Raw genomic sequence first — 17,439 nt, forward strand, 5'->3', positions numbered from 1 at the left:
CCTCACACACTAAGCAAGAATCATACTCCTAGACCAAAAAACTATGGTTGTCTGGTAAAATTCTAGTTTTACCTGTGTAGGCACTTTCACTTGACTGAAGCAAACTGATTTTGAATACAGATGGTCTGACTGCTCTTCTCAGACAACATCTGACAACACATTGCAACATGGGCAATGAGTACAATCTCATTTACATTTTAAAGGAACATACAATGCTGTTGACCAGCCCTGCTGCTCTTCCCGTTTACTTCTTTGTATAGCCTCCACTTATGAAATACTATGAATGGACATTTATTCAATAAATTTTTGTTTTACAGTACTGTAAAAGGGCAAGTCTGAATTTAGACTTGCAGGCTTTCAGTGTACAGTAGTACCACAACATGCCAGGTAGGACTACTGAAACAGATGCAACCTAATTAAGAGCAAGCAGAGAAGGTGCCCTACTAAGCTTCCTTACTAGTCGTTCTCACAGAGCAAGGAGAATATATACCGATTAGTATTGTTGGATGTGCTGTTTGTATGTGGTGCTGCTCCGTGTGTGTTAAAGGAGACATATTTTGCCAAACCAACTTTTTCTAGTACTTGGGATGTGATATTGTCTCTATGGTGCCTCAGTAAATATGAATAAAATCGAATTGTTTGAAAGGTTTATAATTACTGTAACATTGATACTCGTTTTGATTAGCCCAACTATGATGTTTTGAATTATTGGGCTGCTTTTTGTCTTCAGGACCTGGACAACTTGCTGAATTCAATCAATTCTGCAAGCAAGAGTGGGCCAAAATATCTCCACAGAGATGTGAAAGACTCTTTGGCAGTTATAGAAAAGGCTTCATTTCAGTCGTTGCTGCTGAGGATGGCCCAACCAGTTAATAGGTTCAGGGGGCTATTACATTTACACACAGGGCCAGGTAACGGAATTGTATTTTATTTTTTCTTTAAAAATGAAATCACAATTTAAAAACAGCATTTTGAGTTCACTTGGGTAATAATTGTCTGATATTTACCTTTGTTTGACGATCTTATACATTAAAGTGGGGAAACTCTGGAAAAATCTAAGAATTTGAGAACGGGACCAATAGTTTTTCACGGTACTGCGTCCACATTTTCAGTTTGTCTGTTTGACAGTAAAGTTAAACTGGGAGTGACAAAAAAACATGGAAGCAAATTCGATTTGCCCCTTATTGGGAGAACTGTGCGAGCACGAGTCTTCTCATCATTTTTTTCAAAGTGTTCAGTTTGTGTGCTTTCACAAGTTTAAATGTGTGTCAAGCATGTGGAAGGAATAAAACTACATAAAAAATTATTTTTACAAGGTGTTTGTATGTTGCGGATTTTCTCAACGAGCCGGCCACTGGCCCACCCGCTACCTCGCTCTGTTGTGGACCCACACGTGACAAAACCGAGTTCGGCAGTGAAATACTGGATGACGCTGGTATGGCTAACGAGCTAGCGGGCCTCGCTAACCCTGTGATTGGTTGTCAGAGATAGACTTTTTTTTCTTGAAAAATATGGCTATTTTCATGAGATTAGTTTATCTTGAATTTTTATTTTTTTCTACAAGACAGATTTTTGTTACAAAAATAAGATTTCTTATTTTATTCCAACTTTATTTTCAAAAGACTACAACATTTTAGTTGAAATATATTTTAAAAAATCATTCTCATAAGATAATGAATTTGTATGAATAAATTTATTGGAAAAAAAAATAGATATACTTTTTTCTCATACGTATAAGACTTTATTCTCATACAATTACAGCTTGTCTTTAAAAAAATATATGCTTTTACTATTGAATTCAAAATAAATAATTCAAAACATTTTCTTGAATTTTTTTTTTCTTGAGATTAATTTTTGACTTGAAACAAATTCATGATAAAAACATTTCTAAAAAGAAACATTTCTTGAAATTAAAATATATATTTGAGAAAGAATGTCCACTTTCTCCCAAAAAAATAACACTTTTCCTCCAAAAAAAACTGTATATATATTTTAAATGATACTCCAGTTTATTTTTTCTTTCCTAATGATCAGCTGAGGTGAATGAACCTGATTGATTGAAAGTACAACCACCACTAATTAGGATACAGGTGTTGGGCATTTGTCTTCCACTGCTATTGGTCCTAAGAGCTCATCAGGCTGGTTAAAGTCTGTTTGCGTCTGGTGTGATGTGTGCTGTTTCCAGTTTGTCGCTCTCATCATGCTGATTCACCTAAATGCGGTTCTGCTCTGGTGCGCTGCAGCGCTTCCTGGTCTCCTTGCGGTGCAGTCGTCTTTGCCGGCAGTCACCTGTGACAAGGAAAGCGTGGCGGTGGCTGCGAGCCTCGGTGTCCAACACATCAATAGAAAGCACGAGCATGGATTCAGGTTCAAGCTGCAGGTTGTTCAAGAGCAGCAATTATCAACAGGTTGGCCTTTTGTTGTTGTTGTTGTTTGGCTGTTCGGTCAAGCAGAAATGAGGATCTATATCCCTTTTATGCTGGAACAATTTTACTGTCACAGTGGACTTTTTAAGCTGCTGTTGTGGATTTTTAGTATTTTGATGGATATTTATTGGGTGGAAAAAAAATGTTTTTTTAATTTTTAATTTTTTTAATTTTTTTAATGCGTGTGTGCGTGTGTCCCTCACACTGCACTGTGGCAGGCCCAGTTTGGAAAGCACCCTCACATGATGCCTTTTTATAGCTTTTTAACACTCATACTTAACATGTTTTAAACCTTATTTGTTCTAGCATAGTGAGGGTGGGCTCATGTGGCATAACCAGGAAGTCCACAAGGATTATCTCAGGAGGGGGAGATGTTTATGGCAGAACATTTTCAGTTTGGATGTCTGTTCCTCCATCCAGGTATCAGGAGGTTGCCACATAGATGTGAATGTGAAGTTGGTGCAGACCAAATGTCACTTCACCAACCCCAAACCTGATGACCAATGTGAAGCTGTGGCGACTGGATGAACGGGTAAATATGAATTTGGCCCTGAAAGATTACAGCTGCTCATGTAGGTGACATGCTAAGTGTGCTGTTGTTTCTTGTTTAGGGTGCAGTGGCCACCTGCAGCATTGAATTTTGGGTGATGTGGGGCGTGGCCAAAGTCATCAGACACGACTGCACCACCAGACCAGGTCACAACTGCTCTTTGTCAAGATTCCTTGCCTTTCTGAAACTAGATATTGTGAAATCCATGCTTTTGACGTTACGGTGACATGCCACCTGTGTGCAGAACTTACCAACGAGGAGCTGATGACAATTTGTCCCTATTGCCCCACGTTGTTGCCTCTGGATGACCCGACAGCTGTGAAGGCGGTGCATGATGCTGTGGTCAAGTTCAACCGGGAGAGCAAACAGGAGAATTACTTCACCCTGATGGAAGTGGCTCACGTGACAATGGGGGTAATGACAGAAAAATGGGCGAAAACATTCTCCTTGCCGCGTCATGGAGTTTTAACAAATTATCCTTCCTTTCTTAGTCCTTTGAAACCATCGGCACGATTACCTCGCTCATGTTTGCCCTGGTTGAGACCACGTGTCCCAGAGGTGCCAGGAATACTTTTGTACCCTGCACGCCTCGCTGTCCGGACAGAGCTGTGAGTTGACTTTTATGCTAATGGACGGTCAAAGATGAATACTTCCAAACATAAATAGCTCTGTTTTGATTTGGTACTTAACTGCTTGTTCTCCCCATCTCTATTAAGCATCACGCCTTTTGTCAAACCTCTTACTACAACTTGCACAGACAAGTGGGAAAACTTGAGTGTGACTTATATCTCCCAAAAGTAAGTCCACACAAGTGCTACTTCTACTTGTACAGTGTCTCATTGTTCCACTTTTGTTCACCACAGAATCCAGGCCCCCATCCGTCTGATGTCCCAGAGCCCGTGTGCAGGCCGTTGTTCCACCAAAGTCCGGAAGCTTGTGTTTGCAAGGCGCTGCTGAACAACCCCAATCAGGCGATCCACAACATTTGTCCATTCCCGCTTAAGTGATGTCATTGCTTGTCAACTTGATTGTAATAAAAAAAAAAAAAAGGATACTTTGCTGGCACTTATCTGTGATCATAGTTGATGCAAGGACACTTCATGGCTGTTTGTTTCCTGAAGTTGGCTTCCTCATGCTAGTCTTGGTCAATTCTAAAGTGGTACCCCCATGAGTAACTCATTCTTGTAGTTCAAAACAATCTTGTTTCATGATTGGAAATGCCATTAATCTGTTCCAAAGTCTGTCAGATCCATCAACTGCTAAATGAGTGCTTGTCAGGGATTTGAACCCCATCCGACTGATGTGCCACGAGCCCGTGTGCAGGCCGTTGTTCCACCAAAGTCCGGTAAGCTTGTGTTTGCAAGGCGCTGCTGAACAACCCCAATCAGGCCATACACCACATTTGTCCATTCCCGCTTAAGTGATGTCATTGCTTAACTTGATTTGTAATTTAAAAAAAAAAGGAATATATTGCTGGCACTTGTCTGTTATTATACTAGATGCAAGAACACTTCATGGCTGTTTAGTGTTTCCTGAAGTTGGCTTTCTAATGCTAGTCTTGGTCAATTCTGAATTTCTTACTAAAGTGGTACCTTTTTCAAAGAGCAATTCATTCTTGGACATCACTTGTACCTCAAAACAGACAAAATCATCTTGCCTTATGAGTGGAAATGCCATTAAGCTGCTCCTGCCTCCCCCAAAAAACATATTTGAGAAATAACTGTACTTAAAAAAATATACTGTACAGTAATTTAGACATTCATGCAATTGTCACCTTTTGGTGAAATTTTCAGCTTCTGAACTCAAAATAGGCCATTTACATGACTTGTATAGATGTTTTGTACTCATTGAACACTGGCAGCTAGCAGTAATGGCCCTTTCACTTGGTTACAACAGTCTGTCACTTGCTACTTTTATTGCTTAGCAATTATTTCGTGCTTCGACTTCTGCATTGGGGTGCTGTTTGCGCCAATCTAATTTGTCTGAGTGACTTAAGTCTAGTTCACCAATCAAAGGACAAAAGTTACATGACCTCACATCTTCTATTGGGCTTCCCAAGCATGGGTATAAACTCGATGAGCCAGACCGGCTCATCGTGGTGCTTCAATGGCCACCATTTTGGGAAGGTCGTCATTACCGTGAAGGCAACGGAAGCTATTGCTACTCTTACGTTGAAGCAACATTTTTGCTCATCAGATCACCCGGTGTTGTATTTGATGCACTGGTCTTTTGTATTCTCACATTGAGGTGTTGCATGTCATGGCGCTGGTTGCGGTCCCAGGGGAACCGCGACGCACGTAACATTGGCGACGACCTGATCCGCTTGTCCATCTTGTATTCATTAGGAAACGTGCCTAGAATTATCTAATTGGCTTACGAATGTTAAATGTATTCAGCAATGTTAAGGGTTATGTCACAACACAGAATCAACTAACTTCAAATTCAGAAATGGCCAATAAAAACAGAAAAATATGGTACTTAATGTTTTCCTGGAGGATGCATTTGGGATTAGCCTTTGAAGTTGGTAATAGTGAAAAATGAAGTGAAACAGGCAATTTTAGTCCATTCTTTTCCAGAATGAGAGTGCTTAAAGAGGATGCTCTTCATGTGGCACAGCTTGAAGCAGGCATCAGGTGCAGGTGGTGATGGGCCTGGCTCAAGTTGGAGGCCAAAACAAACAAGCAAGGAAATGAGGCAAAGATATTAATCTTAAATTTGTACATCAACATGTACTTGAGTGGTGTAAAAAAAAAAAAAAATTTCTGCGTGAAGGAAATTTGTTGATTTTGCCTTATTGTACTCTTTCAGGGTCTTCCAGATTGCTTAATTTATGTTAAAATGAAATCTCTGCGGGATCCCCCCCCAGACCCTTCGAACAATGTTTTTTTTTTCGTCACCTTTTACATGCCTTTGGTGTTTGCATGTCTGTTTTAAATAATTAAACATACAGTAATGACAAAAAAAAAAAACTGCTGTTGTCACACTTTCTCCAATTGTGTTGCTCATTTTGGTGTGCCTTGGCCACTGTGGGAAATATAAAGATACTGGTCATTGAGACATCTAAATTCCTCTCAGCTCATCAGTATGGCACAAGTTCTTTGCAAATAATTAAGCATACATGGTTTGAGTATACGCTCTGTTTGTGTTCTAACAATGGTGGTGTTCGCAGATGTTGCTGAAAGGGCAACAACAGTGCCACAGATGCTAATTTTTAGCCTGCGTGTCTATCGTTTCCCATTGAATTTTAACAGGCATGTGCATGTTCATACCCCTGTTTAGCTGTCAACATGCTACTCTTACCAGTGTAGATACTCGGGAAACTGCTAAAGGAGTGCAAAGTCTGTGTGAAAAATCCATCAACTATGTCTTAAATGTGTGCTCAACAGGGATTTAAACCAAGGACCTCTCACACTCAAAACAAGACTCAAACCCCAAGACCAATGAGCCATGTTTATCTGGTAATCAGAATCAGAATCATCTTTATTTTGCCAAGTACGTCGAATTTGGTAGTTGGAGCCGCTCTAGTACGACAACAGACAGTCAATTGACAGAGAACACTTTTGAGACATAAAGACATTGAGAAAAACAGTCACTGAGCAATACAAGTTTGTAGTCTGGTAATGACTGTACATTTTATTTATTTATTTTTTTGACAATTGTGCAAAAAGATGCAGAGTTCTCTAGCAATGAAAGCAGTTTGAATGACCAATAGAGCAATAGTTCGGTGACCGGTGACCATTGTGCAAAGGTAGCCGAGACTTAAAGAAATGTATGCAGTTTAAAGTGACTAGTAGTGCGTCTCAGCGCCCTTTGCACAATGGTCATTGCACCGGACTCTTGCAATATTAGTCATTCGAACTGCTCTAAGTGCTAGAGGACTCTGCATCTTTTTGCACAATTGTTTTTTGTCAATGTCTTTATGTCTTCAAAGTGTTCTGTAAATTGACTGTCTGTTGTACTAGAGCGGCTCCAACTACCGGAGACAAATTCCTTGTGTGTTTTGGACAAACTTGGCAAATAAAGATGATTCTGATTCGAATAGTCTGGGACAATGTCGATTGTGCAAATGTTGCACATACTACTCTGTCTATTGTGCAAATGGTGCAGATAATGCTCAGGTACATGAGTGGCCAGTATTGGTAAACAACAGGTATGCAAATAGTGCAGCGTGGCGAGACTACTACAATGACTACTACAACGAAGCAGAGAACGTGCCCTACTAAGCTTCCTTACTGGTTGTTCTCACAGAGCATGGAGAATATATGTTTATTTCCTTTTAATAAATACTTTTTTTCTTATAAGACTTTATTCTTGTAAAATTACAGCTTTTCTTAAAAAAAATCTACTTCTACTCTACTTGAAAATGAATAATTCAAAATGTTTTCTTGAACATTTTTTGTTCTTGAGATTAGTTTTTGTCTTGAAACACAAATTCATGACAAATATTTTTTGTAAAAAGACATATTTCTTCAATAATTTTTTTTTTCAAGAATATATTTTTTCTCAAAACCAAAAAACATCCTATAAAAAAACTTTTAAAATGATATCCAGTTAAGTTTTTCTTTGCTAATGCTCGCTGAGGTGAATGAACCTGATAGATTGAAAGTACAACCACCACTAATTAGGACACAGGTGTTGGGCATTTGTCCTCCACTATGATTGGTTGTCAGAGCTCCTCAGCCTGGTTAAAGTCTGCGTGCATCTGGTATGATGTGTGCTGTTTCCAATTTATTTCATCATCATGATGACTTACCTATTTGGGGTTCTGTTCTGGTGCGCTGCAGCTCTTCCTGGCCTCCTTGCGGTGCCATCTTTGCCGGCAGTCACCTGTGACAAGGAAAGTGTGGCGGCGGCTGCAAGCCTTGGTGTCCAACACATCAATAGAAAGCATCAGCATGGATTCAGGTTCAAGCTGCAAGAGGTCCAGGGCAGCAAATATCAACAGGTTGGCACTTTTCAAGTTTTCATGCATGCTAGTTTTTTTTTTCTCTCCCTCTTTTATGGGGGTGGGGTGGTAGTCTTTTTTTATTTATTTATTTATTTTTAAAATATATTTTATTTATTTATTTACTTGTGAATGAAAGCTGAAGCATTGTGCGTGCATGTGTGTCCCAATGACCTCACACTGGACTGTGGCAGGCCCAGTTTGGAAAGCACCCTAAAATCATTCCTATTCTAGCCTTTTTAAACGCTCCTACTTAACATGTTTTAAACCTTATTTGTTCGGGCATGGTGAGAGTGGGAACATGTGGCGTAACCAGGAAGTCTACAGAATGCTCACAAAGATTGACTCAAGGGGAGGGGGACATGTTTGTGGCACGACATTAACAATTTTGAAAAGTTTGGATAATGTCTGTTCCTCCATCCAGGTATCAGGAGGTTGCCACATAGATGTGAATGTGAAGCTGGTGCAGACCAAATGTCACTTCACCAACCCCAAACCTGACGACCAATGTGAGCTGTGGCGACTGGATGAACGGGTAAATATGAATTTGGCCCTGAAAGATTACAGCTGCTCATGTAGGTGACATGCTAAGTGTGCTGTTGTTGCTTGTTTAGGGTGCAGTGGCCACCTGCAGCATTGAATTTTGGGTGATGTGGGGCGTGGCCAAAGTCATCAGACACGAATGCACCACCAGACCAGGTCACAACTGTTCTTTGTCATGTTTCGTAGTCTTTCTGAAGCAAAATGCAGTGGAGCCTCAGTTCCCAAACCTTTATTTGTTCTGAGACTCCGTTCTAGAACTGAAGTACGATTTCCCTTTTGAAATAAATTGATTAAATGAAATTTACAATATGGAAGGTAGATTAGGGGTAAATTGTGCAAAGTGAGTTTCAACTTTTTTTATTTTTATTTTTTTTCTTGCAGTTACTTTTTAAAAACTAGTTTAGCTTTCCTATAACACAATCACTGATTTCACTTTCTTATGTGCATACTGAGGAGTAATTTGGAGCATTTTATTTATTTTTTTTCTTCCTCCTGGACGCTGAATAAATGCACCTTTTTTTTATTGTAACACTCCAGCAGGATTGGTTCTTCAGTTTCCCCCAACAATCTGAAAATGTACTTTTAAGCTCATCTTGAAATAAAATCCGATGCTTTTAACTTTACGGTAACGTGCCACCTGTGTGCAGAACTTTTAAATGAGGAGCTGGTGACAGTTTGTCCCTATTGCCCCAAATTGTTGCCTCTGGATGACCCGACAGCTGCGAAGGCGGTGCATGATGCTGTGGTCAAGTTTAACTGGGAGAGTAAACATGAGCATTACTTCACCCTGATGGAAGTGGCTCACGTGACAATGGGGGTGAGGACTGTTTTCCTTTCTCCGTGCTCCGTCACGTCCTTTAAATAAAATTATCCTTCCTGTCTCAGTCCGTTCCAACCATAGGGACGATTACCTCTCTCAAGTTTGCCCTGGTTGAGACCACGTGTCCCAGCAGTGCCAGGAATAGTTTTGTGGCCTGCACACCTCGCTGTCCAGACAGAGCTGTGAGTTGACTTTTATGCTAATGGGTAGTCAAAGATGAATGCATCTAAACACAAATGGCACTGTTTTGATTTGGTATTTGACTGTTTGTTTGTTCTCTTCCCCCCCCCCCATTAAGCATCACGCCTTTTGTCAAACCTCCTATTACAACTTGCACAAACAAGTGGGAAAACTTGAGTGTGAATTATATCTCCCAAAAGTAAGTCCACACAAGTTTTACCTCTACTTGTACACAGTGTCTCTTTGTTCACATTATGTTCACCACAGAATCCAGGCCCCCATCCGACTGATGTGCCAGAGCCAGTGTGCAGGCCGTTGTTCCACCAAAGTCCGGAAGCTTGTGTATGCAAGGCGCTGCTGAACAACCCCAATCAGGCGATCCACCACATTTGTCCATTCCCGCTTAAGTGATGTCATTGCTTGTCAACTCTCTTGTAATAAAAAAAAAAAATGGAAAACTTTTCTGCCACTTATCTGTGATCATACTTTATGCAAGAACACTTTATGGCTGTTTAGTGTTTCTGAAGTTTGCTTTCCTAATGCTAGTCTTGGTAAAGTAAAAATGTCTTACTAAAGTGGTACCTTAAGAGTAATTCATTCCTTAGCCTCACTTGTAAATCATAACTCACACAATCATCTTTCCTTTTTGGAAATGCCATTAATCTGTTTCTCCCCCCTCCCCCAAACTTTTTGAGAAAAATAAAATGCAAATTGAATACAATGTTGATTTTCAGTGCTATTCAAAGTGAAATTTATAATTTCAGACTTTCTTTTGATTGCTAACAAACTCCAAATTGAGTACCTTGGAAAAATTTTAATATTGCGTAGAGCTGCAATATTCAACACACCTGGGGCCTCTTGCACAAAAGGTGCATATGCACAAAGTGTGTTCTTTAGGGCAAGGTTCTAATGTATCAAGTGTGAAATGACTAGAAATGTGCGGTGCCTCACGCCAACTTCATGGCTGGCGTATGCATGTTTCTGCAGCTGTTGGTGCTTTGGTGGCAGAGGTGATGCTGGGAAACTATCATAAATCTGCACATCAGAGACATGAACAATTAATGCCCGGCAACATTTGATTTCAACGATGTATAGAGGCAAGGACTCAGAATTAATTGGTTCACCAGTGTGTTTAATGAATTCACTGTCTGTGAGGACACATTAATTGAGCAAGGTGATCATTTATGCTGCCCATTGCCCTCAATCGTTCATAGACTTCAGCTCAGCATTCAATTCCATCATCCTTCAACTGCTGATCTACAAATTGGACCAGCTGGGGCTCAATCCTTTGATGTGCAGTTGATTTTCTGACAGGGAGACCGCAGGCATTACGGATCGGCAGCAACACATCCAGCACCATCACCCTGAACACGGGGGCCCCTCAAGGTTGTGTTTTGAGTCCCCTCCTCTACATCCTGTTGACCTATGATTCCACACCGACATACAGCTCCAACCTCTTCAAGTTTGCAGACGACACAACTGTGGTGGGTCTCATCAGCAATGGGGACGAGAGAGACTACAGGAGTGAGGTGAGCCAACTGGCCGGATGGTGCACGGACAACAATCTAATCCCTAAATGTGGAAAAAAAACAAGGAGTCCACCTGAGCGCAGCAGGGTCGATGGGACATGTCTCACACAGAGGGGCGTAGGGCTGTCCACCGGCCACCCAGAGGAGGCCGCAGGGCTCAATGCAATGAGTCCCTGCCCAAGGGTGAGATCGTGTCCCTTATTTGATGGCAAGGGGGTCGGATAGGAGTACCTGACAGGGAAATAAGGGGGCACTTATGAAGTTTTTATCCAAACTAGTTGATTGGATTTTTGGGTTGGGTGGTTGGCATTTTTTGGGTGGAAAAGTTTTTTTTTTTTTTAATATAAATTGTAGAATGAAAGCCAAAGGAACTTTCTGTTTCTCCCACAACCTCAAACTACAATGTGGCAGGCCCAGTTTGGAAACTACTTTGTAAATGTCACTGTCTTTTAAAGCTTTTTAACATTTGACATGTTATAAACAGTTTGTTCAAATGTAACTACCTAGCATGGTGAGGGTGGTATAATGTGGAGGTACACAAGGATTATCTCATGAGGGGGAGATGTTTATGGCACAACATTATCAATTTGAACAGTTTAGATAATGTCTGTTCCTCCATCCAGGTATCAGGAGGTTGCCACATAGATGTGAATGTGAAGCTGGTGCAGACCAAATGTCACTTCACCAACCCCAAACCTGATGACCAATGTGAGCTGTGGCGACTGGATGAACGGGTAAATATGAATTTGGCCCTGAAAGATTACAGCTGCTCATGTAGGTGACATGCTAAGTGTGCTGTTGTTTAGGGTGCAGTGGCCACCTGCAGCATTGAATTTTGGGTGATGTGGGGCGTGGCCAAAGTCATCAGACACGACTGCACCACCAGACCAGGTCACAACTGCTCTTTGTCAAGTTTCTTTGCCTTTCTCAAACAAAATGCAGTGGAACTAGAGTTCAGAAACTTTGTTGGGAGACTTTTTGTGAACTGAGGCTCAAATTCCCCTTTTGAAATAAATTGCTTAAATATACAATCCAGAAAGTAGATTTGGGGTAAATTGTGCAAAGAGAAACGCTTTTTTTGCCCTTTAAATTTTTTTTTAAGAAAACTAGTACAGTTTAGCTATTTATAACGCAGCACAAATTTCACTTTCTTTAAAGCCATACTGAAGACTAATTTAGAGCAAAAACAGGGTAACTTCGCTGGTCAAGTTACTTTGTAATACAAATTTTATGTTTGAAAAAAAAATGTTTTTTTTTGTTTTTGTTTTTCCCACTCCACTGAACAAATGCACCTTTTTATTATAACACGATTGGATCTTGACTTGGTTCTTCAAACTTCCTCACCAATAATTTGAGAATTTACTTCTTAAAATGTAACATCTTGAAATAAGATTCATGCATTTTACTTTATGGTAACATGCCACCTGTGTGCAGAACTTGCCAACGAGGAGCTGGTGACAATTTGTCCCTATTGCCCCACGTTGTTGCCTCTGGATGACCCGACAGCTGTGAAGGCGGTGCATGATGCTGTGGTCAAGTTCAACCTGGGAGAGCAAACAGGAGCATTACTTCACCCTGATGGAAGTGGCTCACGTGAGAATAGGGGTAATGACAGGAAAATGGGCGAAAAACGTTCTTCTTGCTAAGTCACGTCCTTTAAACAAATTATCCTTCCTTTCTTAGTCCTTTGAAACCATCGGCACGATTACCTCGCTCATGTTTGCCCTGGTTGAGACCACGTGTCCCAGAGGTGCCAGGAATACTTTTGTGCCCTGCATGCCTCGCTGTCCAGACAGAGCTGTGAGTTGACGTTCATGCTAGTGGCTGGTTAAAGATGAACACATCCAAACACAAATGGCTCTGTTTTGATTTGGTTCTCAACTTGCCTTTTTTTTCTCTATTTTTTAAGCATCACGCCTTTTGTCAAACCTTATTACAACTTGCACAGACAAGTGGGAAAACTTGAGTGTGAATTATATCTCCCAAAAGTAAGTCCACACAAGTGCTACTTCTACTTGTACAGTGTCTCATTGTTCCACTTTTGTTCACAACAGAATCCAGGCCCCCATCCGACTGATGTGCCAGAGCCCGTGTGCAGGCCGTTGTTCCACCAAAGTCCGGTAACTTGTGTTTGCAAGGCGCTGCTGAACAACCCCAATCAGGCGATCCACCACATTTGTCCATTCCTGCTTAAGTGATGCCATTGCTTGTCAACTTGATTGTAATAAAAAAAATATACTTTTCTGGTACTTATCTGTGATCATTGATGCAAGAACACTTCATGGCTAAATGTTTCCTGACGTCTCCTTTCTAATTCTAGGCTTGGTCAGTTCTTAATTTCTTACCAAAGTGGTACCCTAATGAGTAGTTCATTCTTGGACTTGTAGCTCAAACAAAAATCATATTGCCTTGTGATTAGAAATGCTGTTTAATCTGCTCCTGTTTAATGTAATGGGAATCTATTAAGAAATAAACATGCAGTAATGACAAACTGCTGTCACACTTTCTCCAATTGTGGTGTGCCTTGGCCACTGGGGGAAGTATAAAGACACTTCATTGAGCTGTCTAAATTCCTCTCACCTCATCAGTATGACACTAATTCTTTGCACATAAGCATGTATGCCTTGAGTATATGGTTTGTTGTTCAGCTGTTTCTTATAGGGAAACAATGCCACAGATTCCAATTGTTAGCATGTGTCTTGTTTCTCATTGAATTTTAACAGGCATGTTCATATCCCTGTTTAGCTGTTAACATGTGACTCTTAACAGTGTAGACGGGAAACTGCTAAAGGAGTGCAATATGTGAAAGATCCATCAACTGTTAAATGAGAGCTCGTCTGGGATTTGAACGCACGGCCTCTCCCACGAAGCAAGAATCATACCCCTAGACCAATGGTTATCTGGTAACATGCCAGTTTTACCTGTGTAGGCACTTTCACTTGACTGAGAACCTGATTTTGAATGCAGATGGTCCCAACTGCTCTTTTCAGACGGTATCTGACAACACAGTCTTTGTCTCAAAAGTGTTCTCTGTAAATTGTCATTATTAAACTGACAATATATATTTTAAAAAGTGTATCTTTTTTTTCTCCCCAAAAAACCTTTTCCTCCAAAAAATTATATTTTTTAAATGATACTCCAGTTGGCGGTACTGGTTAGAGCGTCAGCCTCACAGTTCTGAGGACCCGGGTTCAATCCCCGGCCCCGCCTGTGTGGAGTTTGCATGTTCTCCCTGAGCCTGCGTGGGTTTTCTCCGGGCACTCCGGGTTTCCTCCCACATCCCAAAAACACGCGTGCTAGGTTGATTGATGACTCTAAATTGCCCGTAGGTGTGACTGTGAGTGCGAATGGTTGTTTGTTTGTTTGTATGTGCCCTGCAATTGGCTGGCAACCAGTTCAGGGTGAACCCCGCCTCCTGCCCGATGATAGCTGGGATAGGCTCAAGCACACCCGCGACCCGCGTGAGGAGAAGCGGCTCAGAAAATGGATGGATGGATACTCCAGTTTATTTTTTCTTTCCTAATGCTCAGCTGAGGTGAAGGAACCTGATTGATTGAAAGTTCAACCACCCCTAATTAGGACACAGGTGTTGGGCATTTGTCCTCCACTGCGATTGGTGGTCAGAGCTGCTCAGCTTGGTTAAGGTCTGTGTGCGTCTCGTGTGATGTTTTCATTTCCTTGTTGTCATAATGAGGACTCACCTATTTGTGGTTCTGCTCTGGTGCGCTGCAGCTCTTCCTGGCCTCCTTGCGGCTCCGTCTTTGCCGGCGGTCACCTGTGACAAGGAAAGCGTGGCGGTGGCTGCGAGCCTCGGTGTCCAACACATCAATAGAAAGCACAAGCATGGATTCAGATTCAAGCTGCAGGTGGTCCAGAGCAGCAGTTATCAACAGGTTGGCATTTTATAAGTTTTCTTCTTTTTTCTTTTTTTGTCCCATTTGGCGTTTCGGTCAAGCACAAAGTACGATCTGTATCCCTTTTATGCCAGAACAATTTTACTGTGACAGTGGACTTTTTAAGCTGTGTTTGTGGTGTTTTTATGGCCATTTATTGAGACTCTGAGTTGAACAGAATAAGGTTTCTAGAGGGGAGTGAGAAAAGACAAAGCTGCAACTGTAAATCATTTTTTGTTGTTGTGGGGTTGGCATTTTCTTGGGTGGAAATTATTTGTTAAATTTTTTTAATTTATTTTATTTTTTTATAAATTCTGAAGTATGGCTTACCAGGTTATTTTATTTTATTTATTTTTAAATAAATTGTAGGATGAAAGCCAAAGCAACTTTGTGTTTCTCCCCTACCCCACCATGACCTCAGACTGCACTGTGGCAGGCACAGTTTGGAGATGACCTTCAAATGTCACCTTTTTAACACTAACATCTGATGTGTCATAAACCTTGTTTGTTCAAATGTAACCACCTAGCATGGTGAGGGTGGGATCATGTGACATAACCAGGAACTCCACACAAGGCCAACAAGGATTGACTCATGATGGCGAGATCTTTATGGCAGAACATTATCAATTTGAAACGTTAGGATTGTCTATTCCTCCATCCAGGTATCAGGAGGTTGCCACATAGATGTGAATGTGAAGCTGGTGCAGACCAAATGTCACTTCACCAACCCCAAACCTGACGACCAATGTGAGCTGTGGCGACTGGATGAACTGGTAAATATGAATTTTCGTCCCGAAAGATTACAGCTGCTCATGTAGGTGATGTGCTAAGTGTGCTGTTGTTTCTTGTTTAGGGTGCAGTGGCCACCTGCAGCATTGAATTTTGGGTGATGTGGGGTGTGGCCAAAGTCACCAGACATGACTGCATCACCAGACCAGGTCACAACCGCTCTTTGCCATGTTTCTTTGCCTTTCTAAAACAAAATGCAGTGGAACCTTAGTTATGAAACTCTGTCCATGAAGTGAAAGATGAATTCCATTTTGAAAAACATTTATTTAAATGTACAATATGGAGGTGGGACGATGGACGACTGGTAAGAGCGTCAGCCTCACAGTTCTGAGGACCCGGGTTCAATCCCCGGCCCCGCCTGTGTGGAGTTTGCATGTTCTCCCTGTGCCTGCGTGGGTTTTCTCTGGGCACTCCGGTTTCCTCCCACATCCCAAAAACATGCATTAATTGAAGACTCTAAATTGCCCGTAGGCATGACTCTGAGTGCGAATGGTTGTTTGTTTCTATGTGCCCTGCGATTGGCTGGCAACCAGTTCAGGGTGTACCCCGCCTCCTGCCCGATGATAGCTGGGATAGGCTCCAGGACGCCCGCGACCCTAGTGAGGAGAAGCGGCTCAGAAAATGGATGGATGGATGGATGGATGGATGGATATACAATATGGAAGGTAGATTTGGGATCAATTGTGCAAAGATTGCAAACCATTTTTTGGGGGGATCAGTTCCTTAACTAGTACAGTTTGGCTTCCTACAGTAACATTTTGTTTGATGAGATTCCTTTTTAGAACAAATTTTAGGTATTCAAAATGTATCTTGACTTTTTTGGATGCCGAACAAATACACCTCTTATTGTAACACACTAACAGGATTAAAGCTTGACTTTACCTCAAAGTTCCTCCAACAATCTGAATTTTAATTTTTTTTAAGCGCTTGAAATAAAATTCATGCTTTTTACTTTATGGTAACGTACCACCTGTGTGCAGAACTTACCAACGAGGAGCTTGTGACAATTTGTCCCTATTGCCCCAAGATGCTACCTCTGGATGACCAGACGGCTGTGAAGGCGGTGCATGAAGCTGTGGTCAAGTTCAACCGGGAGAGCAAACACAAGAATGACTTCACCCTGATGGAAGTGGCTCATGTGACAATGGGGGTAATGACAGGAAAATGGGCAAAAAACATTCTCCTTGCTGCGTTATGGACTTTTAACAAATTATCCTTCATTTCTTAGTCCGTTACAACCATTGGCACGATTACCTTGCTCAAGTTTGCCTTGGTTGAGACCACGTGTCCCAGAGGTGCCAGGAATACTTTTGTGGCCTGCACGCCTCGCTGTCCGGACAGAGCTGTGAGTTGTGTTTCATGCTAATAGCTGGTTAAAGATGAACACATCCAAACACAATTGATTTGGTTCTTAACTTGATTGTTTTTCTATTTAAGCATCATGCCTTTTGTCAAACCTCCTATTACAACTTGCACAGACGGGTGGGAGAACTTAAGTGTGAATTATATCTACCAAAAGTAAGTCCACAAAAGTGCCACTTGTACACAGAGAGCCAAATTAACCTTTTTGTTCTCCACAGAATCCAGGCCCCCATCCGACTGATGTGCCAGAGCCCGTATGCAGGCCTTTGTTCCACCAAAGTCCGGAAGCTTGTGTTTGCAAGGCGCGGCTGAACAACCACAATCAGGCGATCCACCACATTTGTCCATTCCCGCTTAAGTGATGTCACCTCTTGTAATAAAAAAAAAAAAAAAAAAAAAAAG

General features: G+C 41.4%; 4 protein-coding genes across 4 annotated transcripts; all 4 read left to right on the top strand.

Annotated features, from left to right (window-relative positions):
* The first annotated feature begins 2,200 nt into the window (after positions 1-2,200).
* Positions 2,201-3,983, top strand: LOC133406868 (antihemorrhagic factor cHLP-B-like). Its single transcript, XM_061684914.1, is given in 8 exon segments — positions 2,201-2,419; positions 2,847-2,936; positions 2,938-2,958; positions 3,038-3,122; positions 3,221-3,390; positions 3,468-3,584; positions 3,693-3,773; positions 3,840-3,983. Coding segments are annotated over 8 exon segments (927 nt in total).
* Positions 3,984-7,717: 3,734 nt separating this feature from the next.
* On the top strand, positions 7,718-9,875 carry LOC133406870 (alpha-2-HS-glycoprotein-like). The gene is made up of 7 exons (XM_061684916.1): positions 7,718-7,921; positions 8,346-8,456; positions 8,536-8,620; positions 9,112-9,281; positions 9,350-9,466; positions 9,583-9,663; positions 9,732-9,875. The coding sequence occupies exons 1-7, from the start codon at positions 7,718-7,720 to the stop codon at positions 9,873-9,875; spliced, it is 912 nt and encodes a 303-aa protein (XP_061540900.1).
* Positions 9,876-11,501: 1,626 nt separating this feature from the next.
* LOC133406525 (antihemorrhagic factor cHLP-B-like) lies at positions 11,502-13,191 on the top strand. Its single transcript, XM_061684192.1, is given in 9 exon segments — positions 11,502-11,513; positions 11,617-11,727; positions 11,800-11,884; positions 12,428-12,540; positions 12,542-12,598; positions 12,677-12,793; positions 12,903-12,922; positions 12,924-12,981; positions 13,048-13,191. Coding segments are annotated over 9 exon segments (717 nt in total).
* A 1,491-nt stretch (positions 13,192-14,682) lies between these two features.
* Positions 14,683-17,399, top strand: LOC133406869 (alpha-2-HS-glycoprotein-like). The gene is made up of 7 exons (XM_061684915.1): positions 14,683-14,886; positions 15,549-15,659; positions 15,740-15,824; positions 16,656-16,825; positions 16,904-17,020; positions 17,113-17,193; positions 17,256-17,399. Exons 1-7 carry the CDS (start codon positions 14,683-14,685, stop codon positions 17,397-17,399), a joined length of 912 nt encoding a protein of 303 aa, XP_061540899.1.
* The last annotated feature ends 40 nt before the right edge of the window (positions 17,400-17,439 follow it).

The sequence above is a fragment of the Phycodurus eques genome, chromosome 8, assembly GCF_024500275.1.
Source record: "Phycodurus eques isolate BA_2022a chromosome 8, UOR_Pequ_1.1, whole genome shotgun sequence".
In the NCBI taxonomy this organism is placed as follows: Eukaryota; Metazoa; Chordata; class Actinopteri; order Syngnathiformes; family Syngnathidae; genus Phycodurus; species Phycodurus eques.